The sequence below is a fragment of the Mchenga conophoros genome, linkage group LG14 (assembly GCF_057382185.1).
Source record: "Mchenga conophoros isolate Kocher_MC1m ecotype Shallow Benthic linkage group LG14, M_conophoros_male_GT1.1, whole genome shotgun sequence".
Taxonomy (NCBI): Eukaryota; Metazoa; Chordata; class Actinopteri; order Cichliformes; family Cichlidae; genus Mchenga; species Mchenga conophoros.
Window position 1 is genome coordinate 22,834,838 of NC_140539.1, and position 22,941 is coordinate 22,857,778.

The window sequence follows — 22,941 nt, forward strand, 5'->3', positions numbered from 1 at the left end:
CTCCCATCACTCCCAAAAGAGTTGGCACTCAGACTCTAGACTCTACTGTCTCATAAACACTCCATCCATGAGTTTGCATGTATATGTGTTTAATATTACGTTTAGTACTTTTAAGTTGCAGTGTTTTCTCATTTTATTGTGTCTTAGTATTGGCATATTTAGTATTCTTTGAGTTGTATTAGGCTCTTTGAGTTGTTTGAATGCAGAAGTATAGCACTCCCTCACCCACCCACACCCCATTGGACATTGTTGTGCAACTGTTAGAGTTTGTGAGGAAAGGTCTACACACTTCACAGCAGAAGGTAGAAGTGCTGCGCTGCTGCCTTTATTCCCACTGACTCTGACATAAAGCTGCTTTACAAATCAGCAGATAACATTTCCTTGCCTGCCAATAGTTATTCTCTTACATAAGTTGGGTTTTTGGAATTCCAACATCAGGCCGGGGTCTTTCTGTGTGGAGTTTGCATGTTCTCCCCGTGTCTGCGTGGGTTCCCTCCGGGTACTCCGGCTTCCTCCCACCGTCCAAAGACATGCAGCTTGTGGGGATAGGTTAATTGGATAACCCAAATTGTCACTAGGTGTGAATGTGCAAATGAATGTGAGTGCGAATGGTTGTTTGTCCTTGTGTGTTAGCCTTGCGACAGACTGGCGACCTGTCCAGGGTGTACCCCGCCTCTCGCCCTATGACAGCTGGGATAGGCTCCAGCGCCCCCCGCGACCCTGAAAAGGATAAGCGGAAGTGAATGGATGGATGGATATATATATATATATATATATATATATATATATATATATATATATATATATATATATATATATATATATATATATATATATATATATGTGTGTGTGTGTGTAAAAGGCAGCATGAGAAAAGATACTCCTCCAACAAGAACAATCAAGAGGGGAGCTTTTGGTTCTCGACTTTGTAATGGAACCATTAAAGCAAGACTTTACATAATGATTATCTGGATTTATGGTTGAGGTCGGCCCAACAGCCTTTATGAATTAGAATATTAAACATGGTCAAAAAAAGCAGAGAAGCGGGTCAGTGAAATCAGTGATGAAATTTCACGAAGCAAATGCCACATTTTTAATAAGCACAAGGCCGTTACCTGGAAACTGTTAGGAAAACAAGATACATCTGGGTGAATGACCATGTTTGCAAAATGATCTCCTAAGGCAAACCCCAATTACAACAAAATTAACATTAATAGATGGCAGTGTATAACATTAATCATGCTTAGGAGACACACACCATGGAAATAAATCTGAAGTAATAACCGTGCTGCTGGAGTGGAGCGTATTAAGACTTTTTATTTATTCAGTCATTTTAAAAGGGCACTCTGTACAAGTTAAAACATATGCTGCTTTGAATATTTTCATGTGACATGAAATAAAACTGTCTGCAATTACTATCATTTTTTAGTTTGAAAATATTAACTGTAGAGGCACATGACAGAACATAAAGACATTTCGTACTCTGTAGTGATCGTGGCAACGGATGGTATGAAAGATGGGCGTCACTTCCGTGATGTCATCCAGTCATTTCTGAACTGTTTTGAAATCCTAATTGTGTTATCCCCGTTGTCAGCATGGTGTTTGAAAGAGGATGTGAAGAAACAGGATCTGAAGAGCCATTAGCCAATGAACATAGTACAAATAATCTTGATTTCTGGATTTCCCACAATGTCTAAAATTTGCCCATAAACTCATCAGCAAAGTTTTTACAGAGGCAAAGCCTGAGGGTTGTTTAAGATACTGTTGAGGTTTTGCAGATATGTGCCTGCTAGCTATGTGATGTTAACTTGTTGTATAATTGTGACAACCCTGTAATAATGTAGGGTCAAGTGAAAAAACTCCCAGCCACACAGGCTTGCCTAGTAGTTAGCAAGTGTTTGCAGATTAATATGAATAATTAGAGGCAACTAATCTGCTAGCAACCAAAGCAATTACTAGGAGGTTTCTGTTGCAGCACCTTCTTTGCACTCAATTTCACCCAGGGTGAAGAAGTCACTTGGATGAGTGACGAAACGTTTCTCCCACTGAAAACGCTACGTCCAGATAAACAGAATTTGGGATCTACTTACCTGGATGATTGAGCATGCATCAAGACACTTCAATGCTAATACTTTTATTTTATTTTACTTGAACCAGTCTGAGTCTCGTAGGATGCAACATTCACCACCTTGGCAGTTGTAACCTCAACCTTCACTGTTTTGTCTTTAATTTTTTAAAATTATAATCACTTTAAAGGGAATACTTTGGAAGGATGTGCCCTTTCTGGATTCCATTGTGGACACCGTGTTTCAGTTGCTTCAGTCATATGGTTTCCTGGTTTTTGGCAACTCTATGTGCAACTTTCCTGTGTTTTGTAAACTTGTCTCCATGAGAGAAATGGAGGTGTGTCAGACTGCAGATATTAAGCACATGTCTATTAACTTTGAATGATTCTGACTCAACAGCATAGGCTTGGTGGTAACAGAAAATTTATTGTGCGTGCGCACTTGTTTTCTTTTGCAAGGTTAGACCATGTTTTAGTACATCAACAATGCTGATCTCAGTCTCAGTTTGCATGCATAGCATAGCAAGTGTCAGAGGTTTTGAAAGTGTCAGAGTGTCTGGTAATGTGAAACAGGATGTTCCGCATGCTCGTTTCACTGACACTCTGCGTTTTGTGCCTCTGCACACTTCATTCTGTAGCATTTCTCAGTTATTTACAGCTCGTGCTAAGAAATCTATACCTGAGTGTCCACATAGGTTTATATTATTTTACAGTTTTTACATATATTTGAATGGTAAATGGTAAATGGCCTGTATTTATATAGAGCTTTACTAGTCCCTAAGGACCCCAAAGCGCTTTACATATCCAGTCATCCACCCATTCACACACACATTCACACACTGGTGATGGCAGCTACATTGTAGCCACAGCCACCCTGGGGCGCACTGACAGAGGCGAGGCTGCCGGACACTGGCGCCACCGGGCCCTCTGACCACCACCAGTAGGCAACGGGTGAAGTGTCTTGCCCAAGGACACAACGACCGAGACTGTCCAAGCCGGGGCTCGAACCGGCAACCTTCCGATTACAAGGCGAACTCCCAACTATTTGTTCTTTTCAACCTGTGTAGCATCCCTTTCTCCTTTACTACTTAGCTCATTTATTTGTAACTCTATCCTCTCCATCTAGCTTTTCTTTTGCTCTGGCTTTTCTTATACACTTAAATTCCCTAATTGTCTAAAATTCCTGACGCCCTCACTCCTTTCCCCAAGTCTCTGTGGATTACTTTGCCCTTTGGTTGAAAATTGTTATGTTGAGTCAGAGGTAAATGCAGATTGTTGCCCTTTTTGAGCCTCCTTGCCGACATGCCTTTCTGTTTAAGATAACGTTTTGTCACTTGTCACTAAATGCTTGCTCAAAGTGAATAGTTGGGTGTCCCTCTAGTTCTCAAAGATGTCAGGACGTAATGAGTAAATATTTTCATGTTTACAAACAATGATATTTGAAAAATAATTTTTCCCCTCAAACTTTGTAAATTTGCAGCAATCACTGTCTTAAAGACTGACTGTGACTTTTGTGGTATTCTTGACTTCTTGAAGCACCTCCCACAGCTTTTTTCTGATTAGTTTGATGGGCACTTCCCAGATACCAAATAATCAGAAGCTCAGTTTTGGAGCTGTGATTTGGGTCGTTGTCCTGCTTTACGAGGAAAGTGGTTTCAACAGCTTCCACAGGGTATGGCTTTGCCTTACCCTGTGGAAGCTTCAGTTGTCCACAGACAAGTCACCCCCTTTTTTTTACCCACTTTGACGCTATAAAGGCCGATGCTACACATACTTAGCTGATTTGTTTAGCTTTTTTAATCAGCAAAATCGTAACAGGAAATGTGATTAACTTGCATTAGCTAAAGTACTGCACCACTGGATGATAAAAAAATTCAAATTAATGATTACAAATGTACTTTTCTTTCAACAACCTGGGAAGTTGACTATAAACTTTTGAACAGTAGTGTATATGTTGTATGTATAAGGGATTAGAGGGGATGAATAGCTCTTTGACATTTGTTATGACTGAGAGATGGCTATGGCTGGAGACGACTCAGTCTCGTTTGGCAAATGACAGTAGGAACGTGCACTGCCAGGCCATGGTGTGTGTCAGCTCTGATATTCTCAATGACTCATTCAGCAAGGACAGAGGAATGAAAGCAAAGAGAAAATATCTGAGCCTGTCACTGCTGACACTGACTTCTACTGAATTCACCCACTGTTTGAACTGCATGATGCGCTGCACATTGATGTCAGTAGTGTGAGTGTTTGCTGGCTGTGAGCACAGGAAATTCTTTTTCTTTTTTTATGTCATACACGTAGCCTTGTAGTTTCAGACTGTCAGTTCTTGAATTGTATTGGAAGAAAAAAACGTCTGTTTAGTCTAGGTAGGAAAAGTGGGCAGAGAGAAAGTATGTGCCTGCCTGTATGTCAGTGTTTGCGAGAGGTCACATGAGAGGAGGAGTGACAGAGAGCGAGAGAGGTCCCCGGGGCTCCGTGCATTGTGCCAGTGTGCGTTTACAATAGGCTCTTTGGAAAGGCTTCACAGCCAGTGAACTGCTCTATTTAGACTTAGCCGACCAGGCTTTGCCTCACGGAGCTCGACTTTTATCCTCTCTTTTTCTAAAGCTCTTGGTTTAGTCTCACCATCCTGCCCCGCACCTCAGTAAGACACTCAGCTCCCGTCTGTCCAGTGTCTGGTCACAGTCCTCACGGTGGGGGTCGTGTGGTGGTGATGGTGTTAGGGGTCCACTTCACATACTGCTCTAAGAATAGTTCAGTAACTCTCTGTGAGTGAATTGCAGTGTTGTCTCTCTCCTTCATGTTGCATTCCAGAGTAGGAGGCCTGAATATGCAACGTCTGCTACCCTTCGACTCCCATGTTCTGCTGCCTTCGCCCTCTTGTATCTGCATACTTACTTGCACTCTGAGGCACTGATATATGATCAGGACTTTTCCTCGTTAACTCTTTTCAACGATTGGAGGGGGTAAGATGGAGAAACCCCAGGAGTGATCTAATTAAGCAACAAATTGGCAGGATGGAATACTATTTTAGCTGCCACCAGCTGGAGAGGACATCCTTAAAATCTGTAAACTAACAAACAAACATATTTTTGCAAGATGTTTGAATCTTTCAGGTGTTTTTTCTTCCTATTTACTCTGGTTGTGCCCAGCAATAATCCCGCCTTACTGTTTACACCATTTGACAGCAAAATAGATACCAACATAAATTCACACACAAACTGACTTAAATGGAGTTTTTAATGCCAGTTTATAATGGATTGTAAGCAGCATTAAGCTGCATTTAATCAAATTAGGAATCTGTTATAAAGCTACTTTTTTTTTGGTGAATAAACGGACAATCATTTAAAAAAAGTCCAACAAAGTTTTATCTTTAAAATAAATTGCTTCTCACTTTGGAAAGTAGCAGGAATTTTTCACTCCCATGAACCAGTTAAATTACCACAGAGACTGTAAACAGGGTGGCTTGTAGTTTCCACAGCTGATTAGAGTTTACAGAATACACTATTGAGATATTCATCTCCTGGGTTGGATTTTTTTTTTTTTAATTGTTGGGATTTTTTGTTGGGAGTTTTTAAAAAGGTTGAAAAGGTTTACTGTCTCGTTACCATTGTTATCTTTGTCACTAGATTTTTTGTTTCAAAAATGAACCTTGTTAAGGTTACATTACGTCATGTCGGTATTTCTGCTTCTTAAACTGAACTATATTTGTGAGCTGGCCGTACCGTAATCGAAGTGAAAGAAAAATAATAAATAGCTTGTTATGGTATAGCGTGGTTTGTCAGATGACGTCACATTGTTCAAGAGTGTTCCATCATGACACAGCCACTGGTTGCTAGGGGAAAACCTGACTGGTTGGCAGCGGTTCCTGGAAGTTGCTGACTCTTGCTGAGTGAAATCAGATGCACCAAAAACCTCCCAGGGTTGTAGAATCTGGACTCCTAGGTCTGATGTTTTGGACTTCAGCAGTCATTTTCCCAGCAACTGCCATCAACCTGCAGCAGCCACTTGCAACCACTCAGGGACTGGTGGCTATCAGACAACTGCTGGAGACCCTTATTCACTTGATGCTTCATTATTACCATGATTTTCATATGTCCAAAATAACCAAAAAGTTAATGTCACGTGGTTAGAGGGAACGTGTCTGCAAAATCTCAGTAGTCAGTCTTTTGTTTTTGGGTTTTTTTTGGTTTTTGGTAATTGCTGATATTAGCTTTTCATTTTCTGTTTTGGATTTACTGGCTTACTGTGCATTTGCACTCCCTAATAGTTTGTGCCTTAACTCTGCATCTTTCTCTGTACATACAAGACACATCAATTTTATTTGGCTTAAATGTCAGCCAAAGAGCCAAAGAGGGAATCTGCAAAAGAAATAGGAAAAGAAAAGCTTGGGGCAGAGGGAGAGACAGAAGAGGTATTTTGAGTTTTTAGGAGGTGGGAGAAGAGGGAAAGAGGAAAAGGTAAGGGAGGATAGCACATATAAAAAAACGCATGAGGAAAAGTCTTAAGAACAGCTGCGTCCTTATTCTAAACTGGGACCTCGGGGAAAGGGAGCAGAGCTGAGTGGGCATCTGGTAGACTGTTAGCGCTGGTTTAGAGGTTATACAGAGGTTACATGTAAGCTTTGTGTAGGTGTCATACGCAGGCGTTCTTACTGAATGATTCATTGCAATTCAGGCAATCACATGGGCTTTTCTAGAACAGTGAAGATTTAGACTGGGGGTTGATATGAGGTGTTATGATGATTTTTCACTGATTAGCCTAGAATGAAGCTGATATTATTTTTCTGTCTATGTCCCCAGTAGCTTATTATCACACTATCCATTGTGCTGGTATGTGTCTCTGGCATGGCTGCGTAAAAGTAAATATTAGCTTGGGCCCGATTTAGGATGAATATGGCAAGTTCAGAGTAAGGACACATTTTTCAAGCTACCAGAGTTACAGGAAACAGAAATCATTAGGGATAATTGCTCAAAGAATAGTTACGGTTTCCTAGTGTCAGTGGGCCAGGCTGCAATGGGAGTAGAGTTCGGATTTGGGGGTACTTCAGGGTTTGATTTGGCTAGCCTCAAGAAATCATTAAAGTGTCTCGTTGGTTGGAGATTCCCTCACCTGGACAGGAAATAGGAGAGGCCAAACAGCTGTGTAAATGGTCCAGATAGGATCACAGAGGAACAACTATGACTACTTTATCATTAGAGAAAAAATTACCAATAATCATCCCACAGATGTAATATTATCTACAGCTACTCTTAGTACCATTGATATTAAGTTAGACTCTTTTTCTCCAATTGATCTTTCTGAGTTAACTTCAATAATTACTTCCTCCAAACCATCAACGTGTCTTTTAGACCCCATTCCTACAAAACTGCTCAAAGAAGTCCTGCCATTAATTAATTCTTCGATCTTAAATATGATCAACCTATCTCTAATAATCGGCTATGTACCACAGGCCTTCAAGCTGGCTGTAGTTAAACCTTTACTCAAAAAGCCATCTCTAGACCCAGCAGTCTTAGCTAATTATAGGCCAATCTCCAACCTTCCTTTCATATCAAAAATCCTTGAAAGAGTAGTTGTCAAACAGCTAACAGATCATCTGCAGAGGAATGGTTTATTTGAAGAGTTTCAGTCAGGTTTCAGAGCTCAGCACAGCACAGAAACAGCTTTAGTGAAGGTTACAAATGATCTTCTTATGGCCTCTGACAGTGGACTCATCTCTGTGCTTGTCCTGCTAGACCTCAGTGCAGCGTTCGATACTGTTGATCATAATATCCTATTAGAGCGATTAGAACATGCTGTAGGTATTACAGGTACTGCACTGCAGTGGTTTGTATCATATCTATCTAATAGACTCCAATTCGTGCATGTAAATGGAGAGTCCTCTTCACACACTGAGGTTAATTATGGAGTTCCACAGGGTTCAGTGCTAGGACCAATTCTGTTTACATTATACATGCTTCCCTTAGGCAGCATCATTAGAAGACATAGCATACATTTTCACTGCTATGCAGATGACACCCAGCTCTATCTGTCCATGAAGCCAGATAACACACACCAATTAGTTAAACTGCAGGAATGTCTTAAAGACATAAAGACCTGGATGGCCGCTAACTTTCTGCTTCTTAATTCAGATAAAACTGAGGTTATTGTACTCGGCCCTGAAAATCTTAGAAATATGGTATCTAATCAGATTCTTACTCTGGATGGCATTACCTTGGCCTCCAGTAACGCTGTGAGGAACCTTGGAGTCATTTTTGACCAGGACATGTCCTTCAACGCACATATTAAACAAATATGTAAGACTGCTTTCTTCCATTTGCGCAACATCTCTAAAATTAGAAATATCCTGTCTCAGAGTGACGCTGAAAAACTAGTTCATGCATTTATTACTTCCAGGCTGGACTACTGTAATTCATTATTATCAGGATGTCCAAAAAACTCACTGAAAAGCCTTCAGCTAATCCAAAATGCTGCAGCAAGAGTCCTGACAGGGACTAGAAAGAGAGAGCATATTTCTCCTGTTTTGGCTTCCCTTCATTGGCTTCCTGTTAAATCCAGAATTGAATTCAAAATCCTGCTCCTCACATACAAGGTCTTAAATAATCAGGCCCCATCTTATCTTAATGACCTTGTAGTACCATATCACCCTATTAGAGCGCTCCGCTCTCGCTCTGCAGGCCTACTTGTTGTTCCTAGAGTATTTAAAAGTAGAATGGGAGGGAGAGCCTTCAGTTTTCAGGCCCCTCTTCTGTGGAACCAGCTTCCAGTTTGGATTCGGGAGACAGACACTATCTCTACTTTTAAGATTAGGCTTAAAACTTTCCTTTTTTCTAAAGCATATAGTTAGGGCTGGACCAGGTGACCCTGAATCCTCCCTTTGTTATGCTGCAATAGATGTAGGCTGCCGGGGGATTCCCATGATGCATTGAGTTTTTCCTTTCCAGTCACCTTTCTCACTCACTATGTATTAATAGACCTCTCTGCATTGAATCATATCTGTTATTAACCTCTGTCTCTCTTCCACAGCATGTCTTTATCCTGTCTTCCTTCTCTCACCCCAACCGGTCGCAGCAGATGGCCGCCCCTCCCTGAGCCTGGTTCTGCCGGAGGTTTCTTCCTGTTAAAAGGGAGTTTTTCCTTCCCACTGTCGCCAAAGTGCTTGCTCATAGGGGGTCATATGATTGTTGGGTTTTTCTCTGTATCTATGAAGCGCCTTGAGGCGACTTTTGTTGTGATTTGGCGCTATATAAATAAAATTGAATTGAATTGAATTGAACTACTGTGGCAGAGTGGACTTCATTATGTTGCTGTAGCACTCTCTCCAGTAATATCAAGTTTTGATGAACAGATTAATATTGGCAAACCCTCCCCTCTCAGCAGCGAAGGCTCGTCTCTGTTCATGATTAATGTTCTCTCTGTTGGATGGAGAGGCACAATTTAAAGGGGCTGGTCTATTTTTTCTAAGTCACATTACCTTAAGCCTCGCTTGCTGTGTGAGCTTCTGCTATCTGGGGCGCAGAACAAAGTATAAAAAGCCTTCCTGCTTCATCCAGATCAACGTGCATTATCACAAATATTTATTGCTGAGCGCATAGGAAGCTGGTGACCTCAGCTGTTCACGCTTGACTGCTGTGGCCAGACAAGACAGGGAAGGGGGGAAGGAGAGAACAGCGGGGAGACGTGGAGAGAGATGCCACGTGGGAGATTGAATTAATGAGACACAAGCTGTGTGACAGTATAGCTGTGTGTCTGACTGCCGCTCCGCCTGCATGACTTCCTAATTATATGTCTCTTATTCGTCTTATGATGCATGTTTCCAAATGTGGGAATGAGTGCATGCATGTGAGCATGAAGCAGGGTGGAGGACAGGTGTATGCTGGTTTGACCTTCTAGTTTTATTACCATTAGCTCCAATAAGTGCCAGCTAAAACAAACAGATTTACAGAGTAGATAAGGAGACAATAAGATGCTAAAAGTATTGCAAGTGAAGCTTTAAGGGAGACTTATTTCGCACAGCTAACACAAGTGTCGATACTAACATGAAGAACTAAATACAAGAAGAGGAATATCAGCATCTGGTGGTTTAATAACTTGATGGTAGTTTTTTTTTTGTGAGTGACATCTTGTTATATTTCATATAACTCTATAAACAATGCAATAAACAGAAAGTATATTTTAAAAGTTCAATCTTTGCAGGCAGCTTTAAGCTTTCCCTTTCACTTAATAATGTTATACATAATTACACCCCTGATGAGTTCTTATCTCTAATTTCACACTGTCAGGTTCTGTTTCTTTTATTATTCACTGTTGTAAAGGTGATGGTCTGTTCAAATGCCGCACCTATATATGCAGATGTCTACATGTATACTATGCAAAGGGTTGAAGCGTTCTTCCCAGGGTAAGATAATTGGCTACTAAGAAAATAGTTGTCATTTTTAACAATGCAGCTCATTTTCTGGCAGCTGCTCCTCACTGGCCGTCTCTCTTTCATATTCTCCATCTCATCTGCTCTTTTGTCCCCTCCCCCAAACATCCCTCCTGCCTCAGGAGTTTAGTTCTCAGTTTAAGACATTTTAATAGCTTCCTTTTCTAAACAAACCAGCTGCCAGAGGACCAGATAGTTGCTCTGGCACAGAGCGCCTCCTGGAGGTCATTTCTTATAGACTAGGGCAACCAACAGCAGCACGGGGGTGTGGGGACAGGCATTTCCTCGTCAGCCACACAGGCTGCTGTATTGAGTCATCAGCACTAGATGGCATTGGCAGTGTGTTGTAGCTCTGAAGTCAGTGCTTCCTGTAACCTCACCCAGCTCAGTGCAGAGGCAGACAGAATCTGTGAAAGAGTCCGCAGTATCTTCCTCTTTGATCAATAATTCTGCACAGGCACATTCACAAATGAGAGCTGTGATGCAGTTTTGCAGTTTTGCAGTAGGGCACTATGTTCATCACATGAATCGCTTTACCCTGTAGATTGCACAGGGCGAGGTGGCGGAAAGGAAATCGACATCATTGAGATGGTCTTACAGCTTTGTTAAGAATGCATTCTTTTCAGGTATTGTTTGGCCACAGCTGCTGCAAACTGGGGATAAACTGTACATTTCTGCAGGCGCCTAAAACACTGTTGAAAAAAGTTGAAAAAAAATTTCTCACTTTAGATCTCGTGTGTCTTCCTGTTTGTGTTGTGATGGTGTGCTGCGGTGACACACTCGAGCTCTGAGGTTTTACTGAGAACAGAACATCAGGATGAAAAGCACTATCACAAGTGATATCATGTGATTAGCGTTAGTAAAAGTACTACACAGCGACACCTGAAACTGCAAACATTTTCTTTGCTTTATCTCCCCTTAGCACCTCTCTGCTGCAAGCTCCTTTTCACGAACTACCACAAGTCACCTGAACAAATGTTGCAGAAACATATGTGTGCAGAAAAAAAGGCTCCTTAAATTATCCCCCTAACAAACTCCTAAGAAAGTGATCCCATCGTATTTATCTGGGGGCTTGGAGCCTTAAGAATTCCTCTCCTGACTCTATCCTACTTCAGCTACTCACGTCTTTGAATGTCACAAGTGAAACCCTGCACATGTGCTTGCTGTGTGAGACGACGAGGGTAGTTTAAGCAACAATGAGGTTGACCCTGTGTTGCTGTAGTTGCACTATGAGTGCATAGTCTGTTGAGAGCCAAGTGCCTTTGATTGACAGCATTCTTCCTGTTGTGGTATCCATGGGAACAGGTTAGTGTTTTCCCAACTAAACTCTTTAGAGTTCTGCACCACATCAAACACGGCTGCTATGAGTCAGCCTCCAGCTCTACAGGGAACCTAACTATAGCAGAGCTAACTGCTTACAAGGCAGTGTGCAGGAGTTTTAATGGACTGTGGTTTCCTACTTGGCCTAGTTGGCTGAGGTATTTGAAGTCTGTAAAATGGCTTATGTTTGTCTTTTGCTAAAATAGTTTACCTCTGTGTGTTTGCAGCATGCACACTGTCATTAAACCTCCTGCAAAACTGTTGCTTTGTCACTTCTAGTGTTGTTTAGCAGAGTAACAAATCTGCAGTGGGGTTATAGAGACTGAGGCTCTACAGCTGGAAAACATTAACTCCACAGAAAAATGGCAGCACACTGCCCTGCACACCCCAGTGATGTCATCTATTATAAAAGTTCAAACTTGCACAAAACATAACCCCAGTCACATATAAGCCTACAAAAGCATATGTAAGCACACATACAGTCAGACATACTTAAAGACATATCGCAAAGATAAAAATGGACGGGCACCATTTCTGATTGAGCAGGTTAGTAAGCCAGAATATTCCAATAACAATTGTTTTAAAAGGTTAAAAGTTTTTACTTGGAAATCCCCAAAAATTACTGGCTACTGATTAGCTTATGTGTGCTCCAAATAGTGTCTGTATAACTTCTGTTATTTCTCCTAAAGCTGCCGTCTAAAATAGCATTTAATTTCCAAGTTAAATCATCTCTCCTTCTCCTTTAAGACAGAAAGTGAAGTGAAACACCGATAAAGCATGACTCTGTTCAGATGTGCAAGATTAAATAATAAAAGACATCATAGTCTCAAACCAACACGCTTCATTTCTCCTAGTGTTACATGCTTCTTAAAGCATAGGTTTTGTCAAATCGTGGGAAATAAATATTACAAAAATGTTTTTAAACATTTTGATATTTTTAATCACCTTGTTATCCAAAGAAATTTCACTAAATATAACATGTCATTATTTAAAAATATCAAAAACATCTACCTAGACTCTTTAGAGGATAGTTCTGAAGTACTTGTTAATGTAGGCATGCAATTGCTCCTTTTAGTAGAACTGTACTTACAGAAGTGTAATATTTGGAAACAGTTTGAAAGTGTGTGGAAGGAGTAAATGAGAGTACAAGATCAAGATAGCTGTGTAACACGGAGACTTTTCTGTCAACTAGAGGGCATGGCTGTGTGGGCATATTTTCATGACAGGACCATTGTGGAGGCTTGGCATACAAACAAAGCCCATCTCTGTGGTTCTGTGTGTAATAGCTGCGCTGCTATAAGGCATGTTCCTCTGAATATCCTTCAGTGAGAGGCAGGGGACTTGGAAGCAGAGAGGCGGCGGTGGTGGGTGCGGTTAATGTTTCTCTCCACATAGTACATTGTACTGGTCATATGCACTGTCATCTCTTACTGAGTGGGGCATGTTAATATTTGTACACAGTGTGGGAGAGGAATTGCAATTGCATACGTGCAATAATTTGTGTTTTGTGGTGTCCGTTGTGTGTTATATTTAGCTATGTAAAGCATTATAATAATTAGCATTTATGTGGGTGGGGGGGTGTGATTTTTCTGCCACTCTGACACGGTCATTAATGACCTTAATCATGACTTAACAACATCACCATGGTTACCGCCTACACTCTGCAGGGAACTAGGAGTGTGCAAACGCCTGAACCTGTAGATTATGTGTCTCCTGGTTATAATTCTCCTGATGGGCTTATACATACACACACCCAATTATTATATAGTAAAGATAGAATGTGTAAAATAATGTCCTATGTTGCTATTCTTCCTATTGCAGTGCTTGAAATATGCAACATTTTGAGCTGATTAGTTATATTGTAGTGGAATATTCTAGCCATCCATCCATTTGTCCAATTCAGGGTCATAGGGAGGGCTAGAACCTGTTCAGAGAGTATACTCTGGTCTCCACTCTGTTGCAGGGCTAATAAAGAAAGACAGGAAATCGAATTACAATGCCTAATTAATGTACGCAACCCCATACCTGTTTTTGGACTGTGGGAGGAAGCCAAAGCACAGAGAGAAAACCCACGCAGAAAGATGGAGAACATGCAAGGGCCTCAGCAGACCGTGGATTCAAACTCGGCAACTTTCTTGCATTGAGGCAAGATAGCTGTGTAACATGGAGACTTTGCTAACCACTAATCCACTGTGCCGCCCATCATGGAAAATTACTTTTTCAAATCTGCCTTCTCTTCTAATGAGCACTAACTATTTGCTATTATGATTTATTTAGTGCTTTGTATTTAGAAGTGAATAGAAGGTGCTTTAGGCTGACTGTATAGTCTAAAAAGTGAATACTGTAGGTGTATTCAAGGGCAACTCTTCTGTCTATAAAAACAAGTCTGGTTTTATAGAAATCTATGAGAAAACGACCCTGCTGTTCATTTGCTTACTGACCCCTGTAAACACATTCCTAATGAGATAATGGTCTCAAACATTAGTTCAGGGTCTAAGAGAAAATGGATGGTTAATTGTCAATCCATCCATTTTCTCAGCCACTTACCAATTTCTGTGGGCGGAAGGTGACATCCTGGAGACTTTATGCATGACAATTAATTTCACGCATGAATATTAATTGTGTAACTTGTAGTCCCAGTCGCCATAAACTAGACAGTGATGGAGGTCATGCTTTAGGTTGTATTTTTGGTGATTGACATATCACTTTCTTATGAGCATGCGGTTTTCTCAGTGTCTCAGAAAGATCCAGCGAGTCTCATGATGTCGTTCTTCTAAAACTAAATAGGGCGACGATCATAAAGATAAGATTTTGCAAACGATTGGGCGATATCACAGTAGATATGTTTCTCATCTGCTAAAACAGTGCTGTTCCTTATTTTTTTTGTTTTTGTTTGATTGATTCTTGTCTATCTCAGCCTCTCAGCTAGTAGTACTTTGACCCAGCTCAGCTCCATTTTTCCTTAGTAAAATATGTATGTAACTTTTATAGTGATAATAACTGACAGTAAACCAAACACAAAAGCTGCAAAACTCCTCTTCAACAACCTTTGCCTGACAATAGTTACAGGCATAGTTTCCTAAAATCTATATTTTGGTCTGCTTCTGGTTCAGCAAGTTCAACTGGCAAGAAAAACAAAGAAGATTTTATAATAAGAAGAATTTCAAATTGCTGTAAAACATATGAAAACCATTTTGTTCTGTGAATACACATTTTTTGTTTCTTTCAGTTAAGCCAAACACTGTGAAAGTGGAACATGAACAATAAAGCAAGACCAGATGTTTTGGCGACATGAAAAAAAATGGCAAAAGTGATCGTCACTGGCACTCAGAGACAGCTAAAAGTAATTTAATAGATTTTTTTATGTGGAATACTTCGCTTGGTGTCCCAATACCTACCTATGTGCTAAAGTTAATGGAAGTTCTCATCTGTTCTCTGCAGCCCTCTGCAGACTTTGCCCGTAAAGCCACCCACTTCCCACTTTCCATCCACTTTTCATTCAATAGCCTCTCTCACAACTCCACAACTCTCTCCACTGAGCCTCACTCTCTGCCAGCCTCCAATTTGGAGCATTATGCAGGATGTACTGTAGAAAACAAATGCTTACACATCACAATCACTATGCTCTTTCTTTAAAAAAAGCAACAGTTTATTTTACCTAATCAACCAGAATGTAGGATAGCATATCTGTGGCTTAGCTCATAAACCGCAATAACACAAACTGAGCCAGTAGAGCTCTGACTTGAAAAGGACTGGTGTAATTGGGAGACAAATGGGGAAGGACATAGCAGCAGAATGAAAATCAGGAAAAAAAGATGTAGGTTTGTGTGTGCAGGAGTCTGTGTGTATTGCAGCTGGTTCTGGTCAGCTGACTCCTATTGCTGACTCTGATTTGTTCAATGAGCTCGGCTGGGCTGAACCATGCACAGCTGCAGTCGGTGTGTGTGTGTCTATTAGAAGAGGGAAAGAGAGAGGGAGGGACATGTAAAGCTGCCAGTGTGTTAGCTCAGCAGCATTAGGAGCAGGACACCGGAGCAGAGCAGTTCAGCGAAAACAAAACTGGCAAAGCAGGACTGGGAGAAGTGAAATTGGAGAGGAAAGCTGGGACGGGCACAGGGAGTTTAGGATGGAGCTTTACTTACTGCATTGGGCTTGAACCGAGTGCAGCAGCACTGGCTGGACCAGGGGCTGAACTGAGCTGTTCAGGGCAAACTGCTGTGCCTCAGTTCAGGTGACGCTCACACTGCCAGACGGAATCAGGACAGGCTGGACTTGGAGTCTCCAGCTTTGGATTATGGGTTGCTCGGCCAGTGTGGTACTGCTCCTGCGATCAGTGGGCGGGGCCGACTGCGGTCACATGTGTTCACGACAGGACCAGCTGTCACTGGATGCTGCCACGCCCACCTTAGAAGGTTATACCACTACCACCCCATCTCTGACCATCGTTGTAATGGTAACCAGCACAAGTGCACCTCAAGTTTCCATGCATGCACGTGTGGGCAGTTTGTGGGAACTTCAGCATGTTCCTGTTGTGTAATTGTGTGCTTCATTACAGTAAATCTTTTTTACACATTTTCATATTTAATGAATACCTTAAGGTAAAATTCCTGTTTAAGTTTCTCTGTTTTGTAATATTACCTTCTGCATACTTTTGGACTTCTCCTGCCAAACTTTCCCTCTTTTTAATTGCCTTGGTTTTTTACACCCTTTGTCTCTCTTGCTGCTTTTGATATATGATCAATGACTGGGGCCTGGCTGTTTCCCCTCACAGCTGAGAGCCTAAAGGACGGAAATGGAAAGAGGAGACTAGAGAGGGGGTTGGTAAGGTCAGACATAAGGAATCTAGTTTCTGTGGGAAAAAATCTGCTTTCTCTGCGTATGGTGTACAGAGGAGATGATAAAAATAGCTATTTAAACAAAACTATTACTGAGATGTTGGGTGGGAGATGTTTGACTGAGTGAATCAATGACTGCATGAAAGAATCCATGACTGGATAAGAGAACTGCCGAATGAATGAAATAAAAAAATAACTTGTTTCTCCTTTCTGACTGTTTTCATTACGTGTCAGCCATCTGTTTGGTCTCGGCACCAGCTTGTCTTGGCCAGATTTTTTTTTATTCCCATTGTGATCCCAGTTTCTGTAAGCCCAGTGGAAAAAATGTTAGACATTTGGCAGAAATGGGATCTTTACAGTCCCCCTTTCTGTTTCTTCGTTTCCCCCGTTTCACTCCACTCCATAAACCCCGTCTCTTTTGGTGCCTGTTTTCTGGGCTCTGTAGTAAACGAGAGTCACAATAGTTTATTTTGCAAAATCATCTTAGTCAGCAGATCCCTGTGAGCATCAGCTGATCTATTCAGGCCAGGTTGTGCTTGAAACTAGTGCACTCGCTCTGCATTAACTAGTCTTTTTCACCAGCATGTTGTGTTTCCAGGTCACAGTGAGACATTCATCATTGCCAGCAGCTTTGCCAAAATCTTGCTGTAAAATGTGCAGCTGGAAGCCTAAATAAAAATACAATGCCACTTCCAAAAAAGCTGGGATGCTGTGCTAAATGTAAATAAAAACAGATTGCAGTGGTCTGCAAATCTCATACACCCATATTGTATTCACAATAGAACATATAAATCATATCAAATATTTAATCTAAGAAAATTTGATGGCAGCAACATATCTCACATCTCAACACAACACATCTCCAAAAAGCTGGGACAGGGCCCCTCTTCTTTTAACAACAGTCTGTAAACCTGCTGCCGGACATCTGGGAGAGGAATATCTTCCTTCTCTCGTCTGGTTTGGCTGCTCACTAGTCCTTAATAATGTGCAAATGTTTTTAATCAGTGAAAGGTTTGTACTGCAGGCAGAATCGGGACTCTTCTATTAAAAAACCTTGCCTTTCTTACAGTTGACGTGATGCTTTTCTGCATCATGTCTATATATGGCTCCTTTAAAATACATTTGTGGGTGGCATGGTGAACCGTGTGTACAGATAGTGATTTCTGGAGGTGTTGCTGAGGCCATGCAGAGATTTTCTTTACAGGTGGCACTGTTTTTAATGCACTGAAGATCACGGGGCTCAAATACTGATTTTCATTCTTGTCCCTTGCGCACAGAGATTTCTCCAGATTCTCTGAATCTGTTGATGATACTATGTGCTGCAGATGATAAGATACTTATCATTTATCATTTTGATAAGTTTCAAAATGTCCCCTCCTATTAGTACCACTTACTTTTCCAGCATTTAGTTGCCACTGAGATTTGTTGCTTCCATCAAATTCAGACCGAGTTGCTGTGAATAAAATATTGGTTTCTGAGATTTACAAATCATGCATTCTGTTTTGATTTACATTTTACATTTACATTTTGTTTTTAAATGTTGTGTGGGGGTGTAAAGCAATTGGCAATAGACACCCATACTTATCAAAAAGAAATAAGTCAACCGACTGTCACTTTTGAGCCCTTTCCGGGTCACTGAGGTCTCTGGAAAATGGCCAATGTTTGAAAATGTTTGTTCTGCTTCAGGTTTCTGCCAGTTAGCTTTATTACTTCATATAATTTTACAAATCTACTTGTTTAAGCATCCATCAATGCACCTAAAAACAATAAAAAATAAAAACAAACAAATTGCTTCAGTCTTCATTCTGTTTTGGTTGTGACAAATGTGAAACTGAGGTTTATAGGCCACCGGTGTACACTGTGGTAGGGCCATTATTCTGAAGCGATTACATTGCACAATCAGTATTCACATTCACTTATTGTAGAAAATGTGATCTGGACCAATGTAAAACTGACTCTAAGGGTTATGAAAAGTTTGCCATTTTTTAATGCTGTTTTCAGTTTTTGACTGGCTCTTAAGCCATTTCTCAACATTTTTGGAAAAACTCCTTTGTGACCATGAAACCGATGTCATAAATTTGTTATAAATATGTCATAAATATCTAGAACAACCTCCATCCCTCCACCTCACCATCAAAGTATGACACGTTGTCTCCGCTGCCACACAAGTGGTGGTCAGACCGGGCTGCAAATTCTGCAGTTTCCCCATAGCCACTGTCAGTCCTCTTCATACTGAAGTCTCTAGTTTCTTTGAGTGACTTTCGATAATGTGTCAGGGATTAACAAAACAAATTGGAAAATATGTGTCCATTTGCTGTGAAACAAGAGCTGTTTGTGGTTTTCAAAATGGTCCTCACACAGCTGAATGGAGAAGCTTAAAAAAAGAGGATTTTAAAACATTTGATTTGCATTTTGCAGGAGGTGTGAAAGATGCTCATTGAACCACTAACTCCACACGCCAACTTGCCCCAAAAGAAGTAGAAATGTTGTTTTTCGTGAAATGAATGTCTTCTCTTAGAAGTGTCCCCATCAGTTCCATCGTGTCTCTTACCAGACCATGTATTGCTATAATGATGTAAAGCAGATGGCTTATGTCTGGGTTCTGTTCCTCTGTGCTGTCTCAGCAGCTGTCTCTGTCCCCCTCTTTCTCTTAATCCCTATCAGTCTCTCACACTATTTATCTTCTTCTAAACTCCCTCTCCCTCTCTGTTTTTGTCACACTTTCTCACATCTCTCCCTTTACAAGATAACATCCTCTTGAATCTGTCTAGCAATCTACAAATGACACAGACCAGCTTGTGTACATGGTGTGCAAAGTGGGGAAACCTAATTCATCTTCCTTTTTTTTATTTTTCTTTTTTTTATTTAGCTATCTGGCTTAATAATATGTCATCTTATATTTATTTTCTTCTTTTCTCTTTTAACTAAATTAGACGTCTATGTTCATGGATATGCTTGATGAAAGCAATCAAGTCTAGTGATCTATTTGCATCCTCCATACAGCTGTAGTTTACCAACATCAGCACCCACTCTTCCTCACTCCTGCCAAGAGGAAAAGAAGAAACAGAGGGAGTGTGGGACTTACGGAAAGTTGTTAAAATCTATGTTGAATAGGTTGAGAACGAAGAAAGAAGCAAGCTGGGGAGAAACAGAGTGTAAAATAAAGTCATTTTCTGCTATTTGATGAGCTGCGGAAGCTATAGAGGAAGGAAGGGAGCTGGGGTAGAACAAGGGAGAGGAAAAGAGTGAAAGAAGGGGAGGATGAAACTGCTGCTTTTTAGTTGTGTCGGCATTGCCGACTGGAAGGAGTGCAGCACTAAGAGTGTAATCTGTGTTTCGAATACAAAACATCAAAGCCATGAAATTAAACATGCAACTGGATAATTTTTTAAAGATATCTTATAAATTGCATTGAAGACTGCAAAATAAATTACTTGCTCAAAGTAAAATAGAAGTCATTGCATTTGAGACCTTTGCATTTCATACTTTTGTATGTGACCTGACTGGCATCCAGCTTGATTATGTGGGAAACTGTCTTTACACTTCACCTTAATACGTGCTAATCAAGCAAAATCAGCTACCCACACCTAGTCACTATCTAGATCTTGTGGCCATAGGTAAGGGTATGAAGGTAGATTTTATGCTTAGCTCTCTCCTTACTACAACAGACCGGTGCAGTGTCCACATCACTGCAGATGCCATGACAATCTCTGCTCTGATTTCCCCTCACTCATGAACAGCGGCCCAAGATACTTAAACTCTTCCACTTGAGGCAACAACTCATCCATGAGATGGGGTGAGCATTCCACCCTCTTCCAGCTGAGGACCATGGTCTCAGACATGGAGGCGCTGACTCTCATCTCAGCTACTGCAAACTCAGTTGCATACCACCCTGCTGCAAACTGGAGGTCACTGCCTGATGAGGTCAGAAAAAGCACATCAAACAAGATGTGATCCTGAAGCCACCATAGTGTAGACAGTTCACCAATTGGCAACACCCAGATATCTAATTGGCTACCTCCCAATCCCAACTGGTCACGGCAGATGGCTGCCCCTCCCTGAGAGCGATTCTGACAGGGGTTTCTTCCTGTTAAAAGGAAGTTTTGCCTTGTCACTGTTGCCAGGTAGTTGCTTAAATGAGGTCATTTGATTGTTAGGGTTTCTCTCTATTATTTCAGGGTCTTTACCTCACAATATAAATTGCTTTGAGCAACTGTTGTTGTGATTTAGAGCTATATCAATAAAATGGAATTGAATTAGATAATTAATAATGCATACTGTGCAAGAGAAATTGCATTTTATAAGTGAAATGAAAGCTTTCAGGGAAATACAACTTGTGCCCAAGTTTTCAGAGATATCCCTGAGAAAGGACAGTTATGTGCAAAAGTCTTAAGCCCTCATTCAATTACATTCTGCTAGGAAGACAGGAGGCAGGTGCAAACATACCTGGAATGCAGCATATAAGACAACACAGCCTAAACTCTCCTAGGCAAGCTTTTGTGTAGTTTATTAAAATAGTCTTCAGGAATATTTCTTCAGCTTTCTCAAAAGTTTTTCTTTGGATGTTGGCTGATCCTACACTGATTCACACTGCTTGAGGGCTTTAGGGAGGCCAGTCCATGACTTATCGTTTTCCACCATGTGGTTTTCCTTCCAGGGATTTTATTGCATTGGCTTTTTTGTTTGGAATCATTGTCATGCTGAAAAGTTAAGGTGTTGCCAGACGCTTTCCAGATAGTAATGCATTGTGGATCAAAATCTGATGTTGCTTTTCTGCCTTCATATTTAAACATTTTAACAAGATCCCCAACAGCACTGTCTAAAATGCTGCCCCAAACTATGACATAGACTCAGCTGAGTTGTACAGATGGCTGCAGGCACTCACTGTGCTATACTGATGATGAGTTGAACAAAAAATAAATACATTTGGATTCAATGTGACTCACTGAAAATGAATGAAAAAAGCAGACAATGTCCAAAGAAAAAAATGTGAAAATGTGAAAACCTTCAGAAAGCCTGGAGAGTCTTTGCTCAAGACCACTTTAAAAATGACAAGACAAAACAAAGAAATGAGAGTTGGCTCAAGACTGTCGCACAATAGTGTTTAATTTGCAACGCTAATAGCACGTCCAATTTTAATTTACTATATTAAAACATGCAGAATTTGTAACAGTGGTGAATATAAACACTACATCTATTTTATTCATGGTCGTCTGCTCTTCGAGGACTTCCCAAATCACCTTCATGCATCCAGTTAAAATCCTGCAAAACCATAACGGTGAGATCCCGTGTAACACCTAAGCAGATACATATGTTTATGTATATCATCAAATTTGTTTCCTCTTTAAAGATCTCTGTTCTGCTATGAGGTTTGAACTGGGGAAGTCAGTGTGCGTGGGTGTGGACGTTAGCCTGTGTACGAGCAGACAGAGACGAATTGCTTCTGTGCATTCATGTATTAACTGTCATGCATTTCAGTGTGATTTTTTTTTAATGATTGCCTAAGTATGTTTCTATATCCTTACATATGTATGTGTGTATTGGTTTGCAGACAGTCTCATGTACGGATCCAGACAAGCTTTAGAACAGGAAGTTAATGGCTTGCATGCTTTTTTCCTATCTGCAAGTTTTTGTGTGAGCAGCTGTTGTATAACTGATAAAACCGGACAGAAGTAGATAAGATGGCGAGAGTTTGACTTTGATTATATGTGAGTGCATTATATTGTTTAATTGTTACAAAAAACAGAAAGAAGTTCCCCAGTTGCGTCTGTTTGTACAGTTACCAGCGTGGAGGTTAACCCAGTGGTTTTCATTGAGCTATTCCTTTACTTTATCTTTGCTGAGGTGTCTTCGACAATATCGAAAGTTTCATTGTGACGTTTAAAAACAGCTCAGCCCGGCTGATGGATATCTTAGTTGCTGGGGATTTTCTGACTCTGTGCATGTGCGTGCATGTGGTTGTGTGTGTGTGTCGGACATCAAACATCTACTTCCTCTACATCCACGTGTGCTGACACAAACTCATAAACCTACTGGGTGATACTTCCACTTCTAACAGAGCACATGCCCGCAATGTGTGTTTGTACAGTTCACATTTAGTCTAGTTTTTTGGGTTTTTTTGTTCGGTAGCGTAAACTTTGGACGTAATTCTGCTGGCAATGAGCTTCAGGAGCAAAATCACCTTCAGGAAGAAAATAAAGAGTAAAAGAGTGCGATCGGATTTCAACCGGCTGAGCATTGTATGTATTTGTTTCGCTCTGTCTCTGTGTTCTTGCCTTAGTGCCTCACATTGT

The 22,941-nt window shown here is 40.8% G+C and overlaps 1 protein-coding gene across 6 annotated transcripts in view; it reads left to right on the forward strand.

Moving 5' to 3' along the window:
• dock10 (dedicator of cytokinesis 10) overlaps positions 1–22,941 on the forward strand; it is a 67,115-nt gene that overhangs the window by 5,938 nt on the left and 38,236 nt on the right. For 4 of the 6 annotated variants that reach the window (XM_085243426.1, XM_085243430.1, XM_085243431.1 and 1 more), the window contains exon 1: positions 15,827–16,266. The exons of 1 other annotated variant lie outside the window; for it this stretch is intronic. In XM_085243426.1, the coding sequence (XP_085099552.1) occupies positions 16,108–16,266 (159 nt within the window). In that variant the 5' untranslated portion in view covers positions 15,827–16,107. Of the gene's footprint in view, positions 1–15,826; positions 16,267–22,695; positions 22,888–22,941 lie in introns of those variants that run through there. One more of the 6 variants, XM_085243429.1, reaches the window with a different exon arrangement.